The sequence below is a fragment of the Mesoplodon bidens genome (genome assembly GCF_964165515.1).
Source record: "Mesoplodon bidens genome assembly, chromosome: 8".
Taxonomy (NCBI): Eukaryota; Metazoa; Chordata; class Mammalia; order Artiodactyla; family Ziphiidae; genus Mesoplodon; species Mesoplodon bidens.
The window spans coordinates 26,662,910-26,682,929 of NC_138165.1; the positions used below are offsets into that span (position 1 = coordinate 26,662,910).

General features: G+C 38.8%; 1 protein-coding gene across 1 annotated transcript in view; it reads right to left on the minus strand.

Moving 5' to 3' along the window:
• PDK1 (pyruvate dehydrogenase kinase 1) overlaps window positions 1-18,370 on the minus strand; it is a 37,983-nt gene extending 19,613 nt beyond the window's left edge. Inside the window, exons 1-8 of the mRNA XM_081242996.1 lie at window positions 18,089-18,370; window positions 16,145-16,286; window positions 13,367-13,438; window positions 11,147-11,331; window positions 10,520-10,615; window positions 9,424-9,501; window positions 7,632-7,708; window positions 5,719-5,817 (exon numbers count right to left, since the gene is read on the minus strand). Of these exons, the coding sequence (XP_081099122.1) occupies window positions 5,719-5,817; window positions 7,632-7,708; window positions 9,424-9,501; window positions 10,520-10,615; window positions 11,147-11,331; window positions 13,367-13,438; window positions 16,145-16,286; window positions 18,089-18,290 (951 nt within the window). The 5' untranslated portion in view covers window positions 18,291-18,370. The remainder of the gene's footprint in view (window positions 1-5,718; window positions 5,818-7,631; window positions 7,709-9,423; window positions 9,502-10,519; window positions 10,616-11,146; window positions 11,332-13,366; window positions 13,439-16,144; window positions 16,287-18,088) is intronic.
• Window positions 18,371-20,020: the final 1,650 nt, after the last annotated feature.

Here is a 20,020-nt window from a genome sequence, read left to right on the forward strand (position 1 = left end):
GTCCTCTCCCTGAGGTCTCACCTCCGAAGCCTGAGCCTCAGCTCCCAGCCCCAACTCGCCCCAGCAGGTGAGCAGACAAGCCCCTCAGGCTGGTGAGTGCTTGTTGACACCGATCCTCTGTGCAGGAATCTCTCTGCTCTGCCCTTGCACCCCTATTGCTGCGCTCTCTTCCGTGGCTTTGAAGCTCCCCACCCGCCCGCCACCCCCCGTCTCCGCCAGTGAAGGGGCTTCTTAGTGTGTGGAAGCTTCTCCTCCTTCACAGCTCCCTCCCCAAGGTGCAGGTCCTGTCCCTATTCTTTTGACTGTTTTTTCTTTTCTTTTACCCTACCTAGGTATGTGGGGAGCTTCTTTCCTTTTGCAAAGTCTGATGTCCTCTGCCAGCGTTCAGTAGGTGTTCTGTAGGAGTTGTTCCACATGTAGATGTATTTCTGATGTATTTGTGGGGAGGAAGGTGGGCTCCACGTGTTACTCCTCTGCCATCTTGAAGGTCTCCATGTTATTTTAAATGTCTAATTTTCAACAGAAATTATAAGATATACAAAGAAGGAAGAAAGTGTGCTCTATACACAAGGGTAAAAAAGGAATCAATAGAGACTATACCTGAGGAAACTCAAATTTACTAAACAAAGACTTCAAATCAGCTATTTTAAATATGTTTACAGAACTAAAGGAAATCATTTCTAAAGAAGTATGAGGATGATGTCTCACCAAATAAAGAATAGCAATAAAAAAATAGAAATTATGTAAGAGAACTAAATAGAAATTCTGGAGTTGAGAAGTGTAATAACCAAAACAAAAAAATTCACTAGGAGGGCTCAACAGCAGACTTAAATACTTGTAAGAAAGAATCATCAATAGTGATGACAGGTCAACTGAAATCATCCCATCTGAGAAACAGAAAAAAAAAAGAACAAAGCATCAAAAACACCTGTGAGACTCCCATCAAGTGTACTGACATGCACATATTGGGAATTCCAGGAAGAAAGAGAAAAGGACAAAAGAATATTTGAAGAAATAATAACTGAAACTTCCTGATTTTGATGAAAAAGATGAAGCTCTTCAAACTCCAAGTATAATAAACTCAAAGAGATCCATACCTGGACAGATTACAATCAAACTGTCAAAAGCCAAGAAGAAAGAATCTTAAAAGCAGCAAGAGAAGTGACTCATCACACACAAAGGATTCTAAAAAGATTAACAGCTGGTTTCTCATCAGAAACCATGAAGGTCAAAAGGCAGTAGGATTAACATATTCAAAGAAATGAATATAGAAAGAAAAAGACTATCAACCAAGAATTCCATAGCCAGTAAATTATCCTTCAAAAATGAAGGAGAAATTGAGACAGTCTCAGATAAGCAAAAACTGAGTTCATCATTAGTAGACCACCTCTATCAACAAATACGAAAGGGAATCCTTCTGCCTAAAATAAAAGAACAACAGACAGTAAATCAAATCCACATGAATAAAGAAAGAGCACCAGGAAAGGTAACCACATAGATAAATATAAAGGATGGTTTAAGTGTATTTTTTTGTTCATAACTTTTTTCTCCTGTATTATTTAAAAGACAACTGCACAGAGTGATAATTATAAATCTGTGTAGATGGGCATACAATGTATAAAGACATGTATATGTATATGCCAATAACACCACAAAGGATGGGGAGGGGGAGGGAACAGACCTATACTGGATCAAAGTCTGTGTATACTATTGAAATTAAGTTGGTATATAATCTGAACTAGATTGCTATAAATAAATATTAAGTATAATCTCAGGACAACCACTAAGAAAATAACTCAAAGAAATATAATTTTTAAAAAAACAAGAAGGAAATTAAAATGATAAACTAAAAAGTATCATTTTAACAAAAAAAGCAGCAGTAATGGTGAAATAAAGGATCAAGAAAGACATGAGATATACAGAAAAAAATGATAAAATGGCAAATGTAAATTCTACATTAACAACTATTATGTTAAATGTAACTGGCTTCAACAGTCCAATTAAAAGGTGGACATTGGCAGGATGGATTTAAAAAATTGATCAAACCATATACTGTTTACAAGAGACATGTCTTAGATTCAAAGACACAAACAGGGGTTCAAAGTAAAAAAGTCTGGAAAAACATACACCATGAAAACAGAAACCAAAAGAGAGCTGGGATGGTTATACTAATATTGGATAAAATACACTTTAGGTCAAAAATTGTTAATAGAGACAAAGAAGGACATTTTACAATGATAGAAGGTCAACACATCAAGAAGATATAAAATTATAAACATATATACACTTAATAACTGAGCTCCGGGGCTTCCCTGGTGGTGCAGTGGTTAAGAATCCGCCTGCCAATGCAGGGGACACAGATTCAAGCCCTGGTCCAGGAGGATCCCACATGCCGTGGAGCAGCTGGGCCTGTATACCACAACTACTGAGCCCGCGCTCTAGAGCCCGTGAGCCACAACTACTGAGCCCACGTGACATAACTACTGAAGCCCGCACACCTAGAGCCTGTGCTCCGCAACAAGAGAAGCCACCTCAATGAGAAGCCTACACACTGTAACAAAGAATATCCCCCACTCACTGCAACTAGAGAAAGCCCGTGTGCAGCAAAGAAGACACAATGCAGACAAAAATAAATTAATTTTAAAAAGTTCATCATATAAAAGTAAAAAAAAAAAAAAAGACTGAAAGCTTTCCCAAGATAAGTAAAAAGAAAAGGACACTGGTTGTATTCAACATTGTACTGGAGGTTCTAGCCACACAATTAGGCAAGGAAAAAAAACAGATTTGAAAGGAAGAAGTAAAATTATTTCTATTTACAGATGACATGATCTTGTGTATAGAAAATCCTAAGGAGTTCACAAAAAAATTATGAAAACTAATAAATGAGTTTGGCAAGGTTGCAGGATACAAGATCAGTACACAAAAATCAATTATATTCCTATACACTGGCAATGTACAATCCAAAAATGAAATTAAGAAAACAATCCCATTTACAGTAGGCCCCAAAAGAATAAAATAATTAAGAATAAACTTAACAAAATAAGTGTTAGACTTGTACATTGAAAATCACAAAACACTGATGAAAGAAATTAAAGAGATCTAAATAAGTGGAAAGACATCCTGTTGTTCATGAACTGGAAGACTTAACTGATCTAAAACATTGAACACGATCCCCATAAAAATTCAAGTTGGTGTTTCTTGCAGAAATTGACATGCTGATACTAAAATTCTTATGAAAATGCATTGAACCCACAATAGTCAAAACAACCTTGAAAGAGAAGAACAAAGTTTGAGGACTCACATTTGCCAATTTCAAAACTTACAACAAAACAATAATAATCAAAATGTGCTTAAGGAGAGATATACAGACCAATGGAATAGAATTGAGAATCCAGAAATAAACCTATACATTTACAAGCAATTGATTTTTGACCAGGATGACATGAAAATTCAATGGAGAAAGAAGTTTTTTCACAAATGGTACTGGGACAACTGGATATCTACGTGCAAAAGAATGAAACTGGATCCCTACCTCAAACCATTTATAAAAATTAACTCAAATTAGATCAAATTAGACCTAAACATAAGAACTAAAACTATAAAACTCTTAGAAAGAAACAAAGGCATAAATTTTTATGATTTTGGATTAGGCAATGGTTTCTTCTTAGATGTGACACTGAAAGCACAAGCAATAAAAGAAAAAATAGAATAACTGCAATTCTTCAAAATTAAAACCTTTGTGTTCCAGAGAACACTATGATGAAAGTGAAAAGATAAGCCACAGAATGGGAGAATGTTGGCAAATCATATATCTCACTAGGGACTAGTATCTATGATAGAAAATAAATAAATAGAACTCATAGCTCAACAATAAAAAGACAACCCACTTAAAAACTGAGCAAAGGATCTTAATTGACATTTTTTCAAAGAAGATATATATCACTTACACCCATTAGAATGGCTATAATCAAAAGGACTGGGCCTCCCTGGTGGCGCAGTGGTTGAGAGTCCGCCTGCCGATGCAGGGGATGCGGGTTCGTGCCCCGGTCTGGGAGGATCCCATGTGCCGCAGAGCGGCTGGGCCCGTGAGCCATGGCCGCTGGGCCTGCGCGTCCGGGGCCTGTGCTCCGCAACGGGAGAGGCCACAGCAGTGAGAGGCCCGCATACCGCAAAAAGAAAAAAAAAAAAAAAGGACTGACAATAACAAATGTTGGCAAGGATGTGGAAAATTGGAACTTTCATTCATTACTGATGGAAATGTAAAATGGTACAGTCACTTTGGAAAAGAGTTTTGCATTTCTCAAAAGTTAAACAGAGTTACCTATAAGCAATTCAACTTGTAGGTATATTCATAAGAGAACTGAAAACCAATGTTCACATGAAGACTTGTACACAAATGGCAGCGTTATTCATAAAAACCAAAAAATGAAAACAACCCAAATGTCCATCAACTGATGAATGAATAAGCAAAATATGTTTATACCCATTCAACATAATATTATTCAGCCATAAAAAGGAATGGATACATGCTATAATATTATACTAAGTGAAAGAAGTCAGTCACAAAAGACCATATTGTATGACTGCATTTTTATGAGATGTCCAAAACAGGGAAATCCATACACAGAAAGTGGATTAGTGGTTGCCAAAGGCTGGGGAGAGGAGGAAATGGGGAGTGACTGCTAACGAACATTGAGTTTTTTCTTGGGAGTGATGAAAATGTTCTGAAATTAGACAGTGGTATGGTTGTACAACCTTGTGAATATACTAAAAACCACTGAATTGTATACTTAAGAAAAAAAGGAACAGTAGTTGCCTTCAAAAGTTCTGCAAGATGATTATTTTTAGTCTATAATTCCATGTATGAACTTAAATGCTAGGAAAATGGCAATTGAGGCTGGGGGAGGAGAAAGAGGGGAGATGCTCTAAGAGAGCTAACTTCTCAGCTACCATAACTGAAAGCTGATGTTAGCTATTTAAAATTTTCTAATTTCAGAAATAGCAATATTAGAATACTACTTTAAACTACCTAAATACCAGAAGAACTAACTAAAAGACTATCTCTGAGTAGTGACCTACAAATGGCAAGGACCTGACATATATGATTTTTATATGCTCTTCATTTATTAATTTAATACAAAATTTAAAATGACTATTTTAAAGAGAGAAACATCATCATACTCTAAGAAACTGGACTATCTGAAAAATGTAGTAGAGAAGGCCTGGCACTCGGGTCAAAAGACTGTCCTGTGTCATTTATTGGCCATCTAATAATGAGCTAATCACTGTGTCTAGTTTCATATCTGTAAAATTGAGAATAAAATTACCTTTGCTCCTAACTAAAATTTGCTATGAAAATCAAATGAAACAAAAGTAGATTAAAAAGCATTGTTTAAAAATGAAAAATTATGTACTATCTACGTAACACTACAAATATCCAAGTATGTTAGATTTTACTTATCAAAGTAGATACCAAAGTGGACATTCATGATTCTGCTAAACTGTCTCCAGGATTTACTTTAACTTGAATCATCTGGATGAAGGACCAGAATAGAAACAGACTCAAGGGAATATTCCATAACCTGCCAGATAAATGAAGCAATGTGCTTATTATCAATTAGTTACAGAATTTCTTTCTCCTAAGAATAAACTGTCTTCTAGAAAATATGTGCATGCCTGTACATCAATTTTAAAAAATAAACAAAGAACAGCATTTACCTTCACAGTCAAATCCTCATTACCCAGTGTGACGTGGACTTGAATAGGTGGGTAAACACCTTTCTCGGCGTGATGCTCCATCGTTGCTCTCATTGCATTCTGAAATACATAAGGGTTACATTAAAAATGCAACTTTAAAGAGAGAAACTAATTACAATTTTCAAGTACATATGCACTACTTGAAATTTTTCTAAAAATTTAATTCAATGGAAATATGCCAGAGAATCATAATTCTTATAACCATATTTAAAGAATTACTTAAAAAAAAAGTCAGTTTTGAAGGACTTGGTAGATATTTAGATTTAAAGATCTCAACTAAATTCTGCATATTTTCCAAAACCAGACTCCTCGACACTTTTAACTAGTTTTACATGAAAGCAGAAAATTCTATCCAAATATTTTTATAATTTGGTAGATAATGGGCAAACTTGTTTTTTGAAAACAGTTTCATCTCCATTTTAAAGAACCATTTTAATTTTCATAAATTGCTTTAAGAAAAAACAATTTTTTTCATTTAGTATTAATAGCAAGTCTTATTATGATGTAGAAATGAATCCAAGTTACCACTAGTTTGAAACTAGGGTATTTACACTGTAAAACTGTTTTGACCAATTTCTAAAGGATACAGGGTACACAGTGCCAACATATCATAAGCACTAAGTGATAACATGACATGTAGCACTGGAGTAGGAACTGCTAAGACTAGATACAGTTTAAAAGGCAAAAGACAGGACTGAACTTGGAAATAAGAGTGTGTGGCCCTGGAACACCAATCAGGATTGAGTCCCCTGAGGAGGAGATTCTGTCATCTCTACCAAAGGCCATTTAAGATAAGGTTTCAGACAGAAGCCATTATCACTGACATAATATAAAATCTGTTACATAATATGGTAATATTTCTTTTATAAAGCATCATGGGGAACAAGATCTTTATGTGACTGCAATTTCAAGGAAAAAAGTTACTTTTAATCCTTGAAGTGCCAATCGTTTATTCATTTAACCACTTTGGTAGAAAGATTTTTGTAAGATATTCGATATGTTCTTGCTGTCTTAGAACCAAGAACATTGTTCAATCTTTGCTATTCTAAGACAGTCAACCAGTTTTTCTGTGTTTCACTGTATTTTTCTTTTTCATGCAGGCTGAAAGCCACCTCTTCTCTCTTCCACAGGCTCTTGGCTGAAGACATGGTAACCACACTGAGAGAGACTACAGGCTTGATTTGGGGTGTCATTTTCAGCCACATGGACCCGTACCACTCCTCATCACTCACTTTCCTGTCTACCAGCAAGTGTCATTGGTGTGTTGATGAGAAAATATGTACTCTCAATATTATTAGCATAATTGTATTTAGTTTTCAAAATTTGTTGTAAAGAGCAAAAATAACAGCAAAAGTCCTATAAGTCAATATAAATGACTTTCTCAAAAAAAAATGCATGTAACGGTGGGACTGGTCCTTTAGAGGTGAAAGTTGAGAATCATTCTTCTAAATATTTTGTTTTGTAAAAATATAAATAAAACTTTATTGAGCACCTATAGTGTGCTGCCATTGTATTAGAATTTAGTATGTTATTCTCTTCAAAATAACCTAGATAGTATTATCCTTGTTTTACAGAGGAGTAAACTGAAGCTCAGAAAGGTTGAGTGACTTGCCCAAGGTCACAAACATATTATGTGGCAGAATTGGAATTCAAATCCAGGTCTTTCTGAGTCCCAGGTCTGAGCTTACCACTAAACTGAGGGGCCCGTGAGTGTTGACAAACAGCTGATCTCCAGTGATGTGACATGACACCGAACATGAAAGGGTATCTTTTAATGAAACTGAGGAAAATGCAGTACAGTATTTAAACTTTCAAAGCAGATTCCTAACCTTAGAAAAGGACTGATAAAGGTGATGTAATACTATTTTACAAACCTTGAAAAGTTCAAACACCATGTGATAGAGATGGGATGGTACATAAACCACTTGTATTGGCTGTCCTGGTGATTTTGCTACAGAGCAGAAGAGAAAAATATGAAAGTACAGAGAGATGTGCTTAGAGCATTTTAAAGAATATATTGTGTAGTGATGAAAAGAAAACATTTACTATGGAGGATAGTACTATTTGGGGGAGAAGGGCCACACCAGTTCTTCACTGAATCAGTGTTTGAACCCAATGCTCACACAAATTTATAACTGACTGTGACAACATGAGTCCTGCACTCACTCTTGCAATCCTGCATAATGATCTACCAACCCATCTTCCCATTCTTGTCTACAACGGTGAGTCTGTTTAAGACACTCAGCCTTAAGGTCGGAATTTTACCTTCCAAAAAGAAGTGTTAAAGTCTACTTGGTCCAACCCACATAAATACATTCTTTCTTTAAAAAGCCATTTTTTAATTGTTTCACCCGGGTGGAACGTTTTGTCTTATTTTAGGCACTTCAACGGATATAGATCTGAATAAAAACTTTGAGCTCGCATCAATTTATCAAGGACCACTAATTCTACATTCAAACATTTAATAGGAGCCCAGCTGGGGGTAGAGGGCAGATAATAAGTAAAGCAGAACTTTTAGTAAAGGAGTAAGAGTCTCCATACCTTAGAATTCTAATTCAGCCAATAAACTGGACTCTCCACTGAATACTGTCCCTTGGAAACATGGACAGTACATCTGGAAACTGCCCACAGCAGTTCAGGTTCCCAAACTATCACTTGTGCATTGTGGTTCTTATTTACTGAATGGTACCATACGGCTTTAGAAAACCAGGCAATTCTATTTTCAAAGGGGCAACTTCCTCCACTGCCCTCCCACTCTAAGGTCCAGAATACAACTCAGTAAAGCCTATTTAATTTTATTCTTCTTAAAGGGTGATTTTAACTTAGGAAATGTTTGTCCCTCTATCAAACTACCCTACCTCAAGGAAAAATAGGGAGACTCATCAATCTCCTTCCAAGGCATCTAAACCTTTTGTGTCCAAAAGGCACTAGTCAGGGTAAAAAGAAGACCATCAGAAATAATCAGATTCTCATATAGATGAGCATCCTTCTTTCCTCTTTTTTTTTTTTTTTTTTTTTGCGGTATGCGGGCCTCTCACTGTTGTGGCCTCTCCCGCTGCGGAGCACAGGCTCCGGACGCGCAGGCCCAGCGGCCATGGCCCACGGGCCCAGCCGCTCCGCGGCATATGGGATCCTCCCGGACCGGGGCACGAACCCGTATCCCCTGCATCGGCAGGCGGACTCTCAACCACTGCGCCACCAGGGAGGCCCTTTCTTTCCTCTTTTACATCTCCAGTCTTTTTACTTCCTCAACAATAAAAAAATGGTTTACAACTCAGGAAATAGAAATCTTAAAGGGTAAACCATACATTATTGAAGTACATATAAAAGTCAGATGTAATTTTCTCGGCATCACTTTTTTCCACGACTAACCAGAAAATCAAAAATAAGCAAAGAATCAATATTATCAATTAAAAATAAGGAAAACGGGAAGAAAAAGCCAAAATGTCTTTCAGAAAGGATCCAACTAAATTAAAAAATATATATATATGTACACGCACACATAAATACATATATTTTTTAACATGATTTGCTCTCCCTCAGCTTTCATATCCAATAAAGAAGTTGATGAAAAGTTCTTTTAATTAAAACAAATCTAAATTCTTCTTATCATTCCTTCTCTGGTAATCATAACACTAATCATTAAGGAAAAGGCATCAGGCTTACCATTTAGTTCTTCAAGTTCTAGTTCGGGAGAGTTAATATAATACAAATCACACAGACGCCTAGCATTTTCATAGCCATCTAGTGTGAATCAAAACAAAAACGTCATTAAATAAATTTACTTCTGTTTCATGCATTAAGATGGCAACAGTATATAGACAAAAGAAAATTTTAAACTTTCTATAGAAAAAAATATACTTTAATAATCTTAGTTTGGGGAAGGTCTTTTTTAAGTATGACATGACAAAGCCTAAAGGCCAGAAAGGAAACTATGACAGATATGATCACAAAAAATTAAAATATCTGTATGGGAAAAGACACCATAAACAAAGTAAAAAGAAAACCAGAAGGCTGAAGAAAATATTTATAATACAGATAACAAAAATTTAGAGTTGGTAAGGGTTTAGGGAATAGCCACTCTCATTAATTGATACGTTTTTGGAGGTATCAAAATTTTAAATGCACTTTAAATATTTTTGATTCTAGGAATCTTGCCTTCTAAAATACTAGCAAAAGTCAGCACATATCTAAGGATGTCCACTGCAGTACTGTTGGTAATAGAAAATTTAAAACAACCGAAGTAGGCATCAATAGGAGGATGGATTAATACATTCTGATACATCCGTAATGGCCATTCAATAAGCTGGTGTATATCCATATGTACTGCACATGGTACAGTGTCTGTAAACTTGTAGAAAAACATACACAAAGTACCCATTTTCCAAAAACAAACAATATAAGACCAACAGTTATGTATGTGTGTGAGTATACACGGTACAAACACAAAAAAGTGTGGAAAGATGCAAACCAAACTATTATGAATTATGGCTCCAATATAGGGAATTAGAAAGGGGGGAGGAGGAAATATTTTGAAGTCAACAGATAGCCTCATACTATCACCACACTCTGCCTAACAAAACACTGTATCAACAAAACATTCGTCCTATTCATAGTGCACAGTTAGCATTATAAAGTTATATTCAAACCCATACATCCACTCCTAACATTTTATCTCATGATATAAATAATTATTTTAATAGCAAGAAATAATACTCAATTTTGATTTTTTCATTTTTTCTGAAAGGAGAAAGGTACTTACCTTTAATAACTTCAACCACATTGCAGTTTGGATTTATGCTTCCAATGTGTTTTCGATGAGACAGGCTTCCTTTGCCTTTTCCACCAAATAATAAAGCTATCAAAAAATAAAAAACAAATAAAATAAGCTAAAATACCTAATGCCCCTGTCCAGATTTGAATACTGTTTCTCTAATTGGTAGCAAACAGTAGAACAAGTATTTTCCTTAAACATAAACATAGTATTTTACATAATGTTAAACATAAAAACTCAATTTAAAAAAAGCTCCTTTGTATGGCAGTCTATTTGCTTTTTTATTATTTTTTTTGGCGGTAGGCAGGCCTCTCACTGTTGTGGCCTCTCCCATTGCGGAGCACAGGCTCCGGACGCGCAGGCTCAGCGGCCATGGCTCACGGGCCCAGCCACTCCGCGGCATGTGGGATCTTTCCGGACCGGGGCACAAGCCCATGTCGCCTGCATCGGCAGGCGGACTCTCAACCACTGCACCATCAGGGAAGCCCTATTTGCTTTTCTTAATACGTGAAAAAGTAAAATTAAATATTCTCCCTAAAAGGAAGTTTTCTAAATAAATTTAAAATATACCAACACATCTTATTTAGCTTCTTCTCTTGACTTCCAGACACTTACAGTGCTGATTGAGTAGCATTCTAATTGAAATGCGACTCATGTAGAAACGATCCAAAAAGTACTGAACATTCTGGCTGGTGACAGGATCCACCCCGAAGCTCTCCTTGTATTCAATCACACCCTGAGCCATCGTGGGAATCACGTCATTGTGTCGGTTCCTGATCCGTATTACAGTATCTGTAAAGCTAAACAAACCTGTCTGTTGAAACAGCCAAATATTTTGGCAAGTGAATGGGATACTAAAATCTAAGTTTACTCAATCATACTAGGCAAGGAAGCCCTAATTCAGTAAAAGAAGCATCGGTGCATGTTTTCTTACACTTATTTAAATATATTTCAGATGATAAAATATACCACATCTATGGAGATGTTAAGGAATTCCAAAATAGAACTTGTGAGATGTAATTATTTTCTTGGAACTCCTAAAAGTAAGGCTGCCACAAAACACAATCCTACAAATGTGAAGGGTTTTCTTTAACCATTATTAACTAAGATTGTCTGAGCACTTGCTATGAGGATGGATCCAGGGACATTCAGCATAAGGGAAGACAGAGCGCTTGCTTCTAGGGAACACATGCTCTGTAAGGAATGAAGATGAATGAGCCAATAAAGGCTGTCTGTTTTGGAACTATTCCCCAGGTTCAAAAAGAGAAAGGGCCACTTAGAAAAGTAGAAAAGAATTCTAAGTCCATTCATCCAATGAGTTTAAAAAAAAATGGGAGAAGAAAAGGTGAATGTTGTGTTCAAAGAAAAATCTTCAAGCCATCCAGGCTTCCCATTTCTATCATTCGTTAGACATTACTGCATGGTTAATTTAAAGAACTAAATAAAAGAGGAAAGAAGTCCTAGTTATGAAGTAACAAAATCCATCTTGTAATATACCCATAAGAATTTACACTTCCAAATGAGTGCTTTCTCATTCAAAGTCATCATCTTGAATGCTATTAACCTATTCCAATGATGCTCTCACTACTCAAAACATTTTTTGGAATTCCTAGCTTGTAATTAGTTTTGAGACCAAACTTAATCCAAAATATAAACAACAAAACTCCTCAAAAACAACAATCAACTCATCATTTCTAGTCACTCCTTAATCATTTATTTCACATCTCTCTCTCCTGTCAAAACCAAAACCAGCAGTATTCTGCCTGGCTGCTCACCTTATTTTTTAAAATTCAGCTCTGAATAACTTTGCCCAGAAGGTTCTACAGCATAATGTTTCCTTTTAAGTAAGACTGAGTGGGTCCAAATCCATTTGCTATCTCTGTGACCTTAATGCTATCTTATGTTACTTAACCTCTTTGTGCACACAGTATTACCTCAGTAGAGTTATTTTAAAGATTAAATGACATCACCTGTGTAAACTATGCTGCATACCTAGACACAGAGTAAATTCTTGATGTTATTTTCAGACCAAAATCATGTTTAAAAAGTGAAATGTTGCTATCACCTTTAAAGACAGTAAATAAAAAATGTGTAATGCACTCGAAGAACAACAAAAGAGGTAGTCTTTAAGTTCTGAGCAACATTCACTGGAATAAGCAGGTAACTTTCCTTAGGGCACTATGGGGCTTATTAGTCCTGGTATGTTGATTATTAAACAGGTCACATTACTTACACTGTCTCACAGACCACTGGTCATAAACTGGAGACCCATAGACAAGTTTTTGTAGGCCTTCAGTGTTTGTTAAAAATTTAATTAGTTTCCAATCTTTCAAAATTAGGAGATATTACTTTAAAAAAAAACTAGACTTGCAGTTTTTCTTACACACACACACACACAGATCGGATGATCTGGGCAGTGTTTCTGCTCAGCAATGATCAGCGGAGCTGAGATGGCTGTCCTTTAGAAGCATGTACTCTCCAGGTCAAGAGTCCTCACCAGTCCCCTATCATCCAAGTGGCACTGAGGCCACATCTACATTTCCATATTGGTCATCACATTTGAATTGTATCTTTCTTTACACTACAGTTAAGAGGAACATGAAGCTTTTCTTATGTCCAGCCCAATTTATGAACTTATGTTACCTGGTTGGCCTGTATGGGCTGCTATAGACACATATACCACCATATGTTCTAGAGTAGTGGGAAACTAAAAGTTAATCAATTTTCCTAAAGTGACCCAACAGCAGGTATAAGCTCAATACCTTTATATTTTTTATATGATGTTCAAACAGTATAAAAATTGTGTTCAGAATAGGGTCAAAACTGTGTACTTACTCATAAATAGTTTTAGCATCTTCAGCACTTTTGTCCTTAAAATCAAGAAGCTCCTGAAGACTCTGGATATACCTAAAATGCAAATCAACCCCTTGTAAAGCTGTTCTTTTACATTTTGAAACTTTAATATTGTGAAAATGTTCAAAAGGCATTTTTAACATTTCTTAATTTTTAATTAATTTTTAACAAATTATGGTTGAAGTAGGATTTTTATACCCATTCACATTCAAGCAAAGTGCCTGACAATAATTAGAAAAAGGTACATGTTTTCTCCTAAAAGCTTAGGTTAAATTTGATTTAAGAATTTTAAGATTTCCTACTTCTTTTTTTTTTAAGTTCTATACTCTAAGATAGTTTTTAAATTTCTTAAAATTACCACTGTACCTTACAGTATAAATACTGACTGTTATGAGAACTGAGTCTGTCACCAATAGCTATGTGATATTGGGCAAATGACTTAACTTGTCTTAGTCTCAGTAAAATGTGGAGGCCAGCCTACCTTGGTCTAAGAGTCTAACTTAAATGCCTCTGCTTTAAAAACTTAATTTTAGATGTTTGTGTCCAGTCAACAGATGTTTATTGAAAGTTTACAATCTAACACGTGGTTCTTTTAAACAACTGAACAAAAACACAAAAGTCATGAAAATGCAGGTTTTTAATTTACCTAACAATTCAAGGGAGCAAATCACCTGGTAAAGGAGCAAAATGAGTGAAGCCAAATGACTCTCTGAAGGTCATGCTGAGGAGCACAGTGGCAGTGCAGTGCCAGAGCCAAAACACCTAACATTAAATGACCATCAGTAGTGTAAGGTCTGCTTTGGCTTGATCTAAAACTGCCATAACTTAGCAGGCATCCAGGGGCAATGAAAGTGTTTTAAAAATCTGTAAATCCACATGTTGGTTTGGAAAGTTGTTTCTGACAAGCAATATGCCTTACTGCTTGCCAACACATTCCAAAGTCAAGTGATTCTGATGTCTACTGTTGTGACTTAACACTTACTTTTCTCTTTATTGGCAAGAACAATTATGCTCTTTATTCAAGAGATACTGAAACCAAGCAGGACCCTGTGGGGCTCCTGGGCATGGAAGCCTTTCCGTGTCCCCTGTTTCTTGTTTGTAGGGAATAGACTCCAGCCTCCACGACCTTCCCTGAGTTCCAAAGGGCAGGTCCAAACAGTTGGTAATCAGGGAAGGGAGGGGATGCAGAGACAAGGGAGGAGCAGCCAAGAAACAACAGTGCAGCCTTGGGGCAGGGTCCTGGTTCCACCTCAAGGGACAAACATAACAATATCTTTGAGCTTTTTTACAGAACTAAAACCCCCAACAAATGGAATATGTTAGCATTCTTTAATCCAGAGAAGGCCACAGTTTGATAACCTCAGGAAGCTCATCAGGAGACCACCTGAGGCCAGATTAAAGGACTGCAGGCCCTGCACATACCCTGATCCTTATCAGCAAACCCTGCCCTTGAACCACTGCTATAATCACCAAATCTCCCTGGGTTGGGACACAGTTTTTCAGGGCATGAGCCCGCTGTGTCCCCCTTTGCCTGGCCAAGCAATAAGCTATTCTTTCCTACTTCTCCCAAAACTCTTGTCTTCAAGATTTGATTCAGCACCAGTGCACAGAGGCCGAGTTTTTGGCATCAAATTATCAACACTTACAATGTGTTAGGCACAGATAAGATTTCAAAATGCAGCATATTCTATTTTTAATGAATTAAAAACAAAACAAAACAGGAATAAGCCTCCATAGAAAATTGTATGTCCCCCTTCCATCAGAGTTCCTCTTACTTAAAACCACATTTCTAACTGTTACATTCTTGGACTAAATGGCATCTGATTATCATTTATGTAGCAGTCATACTTCTTTCACTTATTTAAAAAAAGCTGACATTGGATCAGCTTCTCCCAAAACTATAATGCCTACAACAGGAAAGCTAGGATCTCACGAATCATAACTGGGAAATGTCTTGCAGCTCAATTTTTTCCATTTAAGACTGAAATCTGGCAAACTCTTTTGTTTGAAATGTATAGTGCTTAAGAGAATAACACTTTTAATAACATTAACAAGAAAGGCTGTACACAGGTGGCCACATATGTGTGCACACTTTTAATACCTCTACTGTCATTTTTTAAAAGGGAGATCATAGTTTCTACACAATTCTAATAAGTTCTAATTGTTTTTAAATGGTAGAATAAAGATTTTAACTTTTGTGATTTATAAAAATATACTTCAATAAAATAAATTCAGTTTATAAAAAATATTTACACCCTTTAATACATTTTATTAATCTGACCAGAGCATGGGGCAGTAGAAACAAACAAATCTGAGTTTGAATCCCAGCTCCACCACGACTGGTACTGCCTTGGGCAAAGGACTTAATCTGTAGGTGCCTCAGTTTTCTCGTCTCTAAAATGGAGGTAATCATGCCTACTGGGCAGGGTTATTGAAGGGATTAAAGGTAATGTACATCAATCCCTAACTATCAACATACGGTAGATATTTTTATTACATTATAAAATAACATCCCTGCAGATTTAATAACACAAATCTTAAATATAGTGTTTGTATTTCTGTGCAGTTCTGATTGTTTTTTTTCAAAACCAAATAGTACAGTCCAGGATTCAGGGGATAAGCCCAGATACATCCAAACAAAGGAGGAGGAATGCTGCCACTACCTTAAGATTCCACTGAAGAGTAAAAAAGTATTTGCTTTAACTTTGGCTAAAGTCTACAACTCTATCGAAATTGCAAACACAAGACAGGGAATCTTACCAGCTTTGCACCAATTGAACTGATGGTGTCCTGAGAAGATTATCTGGAAGAAGACTTATTTCTTTCATTATATTTGCCAATCTCACAGGCAACTCTTGCCGCAGAAACATAAATGAGGTCTTTTCACAAGCATTCACAGATCCTGAAACCAAACACAGTGGGAACAGCAGTAAGTGGAGGCCATAAGGCAGGGAGAGACACAGAGGCAACTGGTAGCATCACCATATGACAGGACAAGGAAGAGGAGGCAAGGGACAAGACAGCCTGAATGACCTTCCAACTCCCGACCTTCCAACCACACTGTAGAGCAGCAATGAGGATACTTTCTTATCTCCCTTACTCACATCTCCCATCTTAGAACTAAGACAACCTAAGCAAGCCTAAGCAAGTCACAGGGTCTAATTAACGTAGGACCTGCAAAAACCTATCCTATATAACCTGTTGTCGCTATCATTAAAAAAATCTGTTTCTTAACTCTAGGTTTATGAGAAGAAGCTCTCTAAGAAACAGTGGAAATTTTGACATGTTCACAGGAAGATGCATTGATTCCACGCAGAACCACTATACTAACTGCCATAAGCAACGAGTAAATGTAGAAGAGTCTTTCAGGCAACAGAAAGCAAAAAATACCAATGCCTGTTCAGCAACCATCTTCAAGCTTCTCCCCCAGCAGGTCCTATTCAGTTGTTTGATTCCTGGAAAGCAACCTGCTTCCTCCTCCACTCCTATCTCAAGATGCTAAGCAGAACAGCTGTAGATTCTCCTTTGGCAAGCAGTTTCATTTAAAGTTAAACTAAAAAGCCCTGTTGTTTCAGTAATGCATTTTAAACTCACTGATTTAATCTTGCTGATTTAGCAAGAGACATCCTTAGCAAAAACTAGATTGTCAATAGCAGGAATTATTGTATTAAAACATTTTCTTGTGAAAGTTTAATGGCATACTTGGGAACAAGGCCAAATTCACCCCTTAATCACACTAGAGTCATTTTAAAGTAAAAACAAAAACCAAGAGCTCTGAGCCAAACAAAACTGCCACTGTAAACCACAAGTTCAAGATACCAAAAGATACCATGGTGGTATCTTTCAAGCCACTAGTGATCCGTTAGTGACCAAACAGCACTCAAAATGCAGAAGATAACTTTGCCTACTCAAAATTTTGACTTTATTAGTTTTCCCCGTTTCCCCTTAGCGCCCCCATATGAGAAGTCAAAGTTAAATGCCTGACTTTGCAATTCCTCTCCGCATCCTTTCTAGAGAAAACCAGGAAGCACCCATCTGAGGAAGAGGAAAGTCGATAGTCACTGTGGTAAACAAACCCCACATCATATTGTACTCACGCACTTTACGCGTGCTCCAGAGTTTGTTGTTGACGAAATGAATGTGCCACTGGTGGAAACTCCTAAGCCAGTGGCAAGGAAAACATTCTCTGAAACACCGGGCCAGTTATAACCTGCTTCCCCTATCAGCACGCCACTTTTATGCAATCATCATATGCAAAACTAAGCATTTATCAGCACTCTGCAGAATCCCAACGCGACTCCCGGAGGTATCAGCACACTCGCTTCCCACCGGAGCTGCGCTCTTCCGAAACGGCCAGGCTGCGAGCGCGGAGGTGCACACGGGCGCTGAAAAGCGAAGGGTCGGTCATTCCGCCCTCGGCCCCGGGTTTGTTTTTCAACAATACACGGCAAACAAACAAACAAAAACAAACAAACAAACAAAAAAAACCCACACGCTTCCAGCTATCTCGCCTGCCCCTGCACCTGAGCAGAAAGATCCATCCGCGAGGGAGGAAGGAGGCGCCTAAGGCGCCGGGGGAGAGACGTTGAGTGGGGCGCTCAGAAGACAAGAGGGCGTCCGCGCGGGCCGGGCCCGGCCGGGGTCAGCGGCCGCAGCTCCCGGCTGGGGCTGCGCAGGAAGGCCCGAGGTCCTGGCCGCACTCACCGAAGTCCAGGAACTGCTTCATGGAGAGCGGGGACGGTGAGAAGCGCGCGTAGAAGTCCACTTGGCCCGGAACGCCGCGTTCGGGCGCCGGGCCGGAGCCCGAGTCCGAGGTGAGGCTGCGGCTGACGCTGAGGCGGCCGGCGCGCAGCCCGGGGCCCGGACCGGCCGAGGCGGCTCCGCGCAGAAGCCGCGCCAGCCTCATGCTGAGCCCCGCCGGAGGAGCCGGAGCCCCGGGCGCCAGGTCGCCGCTCCGCAGCTCGTCCGGGTGGTACGTGAGGGACGTGGCGGCCTCGGGGGCGGGGAGCGGCTGTCACCGCCGCGGCCACCGCCCCCTTCGCCGGAGCCCGCCCCCTTCGCCGGAGCCCGGCCCCTCCCGCGCCGCTGGGCGGGGCCCGGGGGGAGGAGGCGGGGAGCGCGCGCCGGGCCGTCCCCGGGTCAGAGTCCGGCCCCCCGCGCAGCGGGGCGGGGCCCGGAGAGCGGCAGGGTGGGCGTGTGCGCCTGGAGGCCTGGCGCTTTGTAGTGCGCCCTCCCACGCCCTTTGGGAACAAAACCCACCTTCCTCCTTACCCCGCCCTTCCAGCCTCAGCCGAAAGGCTCAAGGGCGGGGCCTAGCTCCGCTTCCAGGCGCCAAGGTGTCCTGCTGTGAGCGTGTTCCAGAAACCCTCCTCTGTGATGCAAGCCCAATATTTTACAGGGGAGGAAACTGAGACCCAAAGAGTTTCAGGAGCAGACCGTTGCCAAACAGTGGGACAAAAGTACGAATGGTGATCACTGCAGTGTGTGGCCCTAAATAATAGCACAACGACCGCCGTCCCAGGAGAAGAGAATTGGCAGCCCAACTTGAAGCGTTATCTACAGGCATTCTCGGCCTGGGCAGCAGTGTATTAAAAAAGGCTCCCTGCACTCTGATTGCCCTTCTCTCTGTCCTCTTAGCGTCACAGTTTGGTTGCCCCATCCTTTCCAGGTTTCTAAATATAATATAAGACTAAATGTAATATAAGACTAGAGAATTTCTAATTTTGATTCAATCCCTTAGAGTTGCAAAGGCTGAGTCACAGTGAAAATCACCACTGTCCCTACTCTCCACTGCTACTTCCCCATATTATCGAACCACAGTGCTTTATAATGTCCTAGATGCAACAAAAATACTTTTCCATGGGTGTATAGTTTATCAATTTTATTGTATAATTATACAATAAAAATTTTATATGTATACATATATACGTATATATGTATATACATACGTATATATGTGTATATATATCCAGCAGTTACTGGTATAGAATAATTAATTTCTCCATATGGTCAGTTCTTGGGTTGTATAAAAGTATATGTATAAAGAATGAGATGAGGACTTCCCTGGTGGCACAGTGGTTAAGAATCCGCCTGGCAATGCAAGGGTCACGGGTTCGATCCCTGGTCCGGAAAGATCCCACATGCACGGAGCAACTAAGCCCATGCGCCACAACTACTGAGTCTGTGCTCTAGAGCCCATGAGCCACAGCTACCGAAGTCAGTACACCTACAGCCCATGCTCTGCATCAAGAGATGCCACCGCAATAAGCCCACGCACCGCAACGAAAAATAGCCCCCACTTTCCACAACTAGAGAAAGCCCGTATGCCGTAACAAAGACCCAACGCAGCCATAAATAAATAAATATATTTATTTATTTAAAAACAAAGAATGAGATATAGAATAGATAACTAGTAAGAACCTGCTGTATAAATAAATAAATAAAATTCAAATAAAAAAATAGAATGAGTGAGAGTCTCTTTTTAAGGTGTATTGGTGTTACCAAACCGAGTTCTTTGCCCAACGTGCAGCAAGACAAACACTTGAGATGCCGAAGTTTGCAGCAGGGGAAAGGTTTATTCACGAAAAGGGAGAATAAATTTTAAATCCACCTACCCTAAGGCAAGGGGCTTGGGAT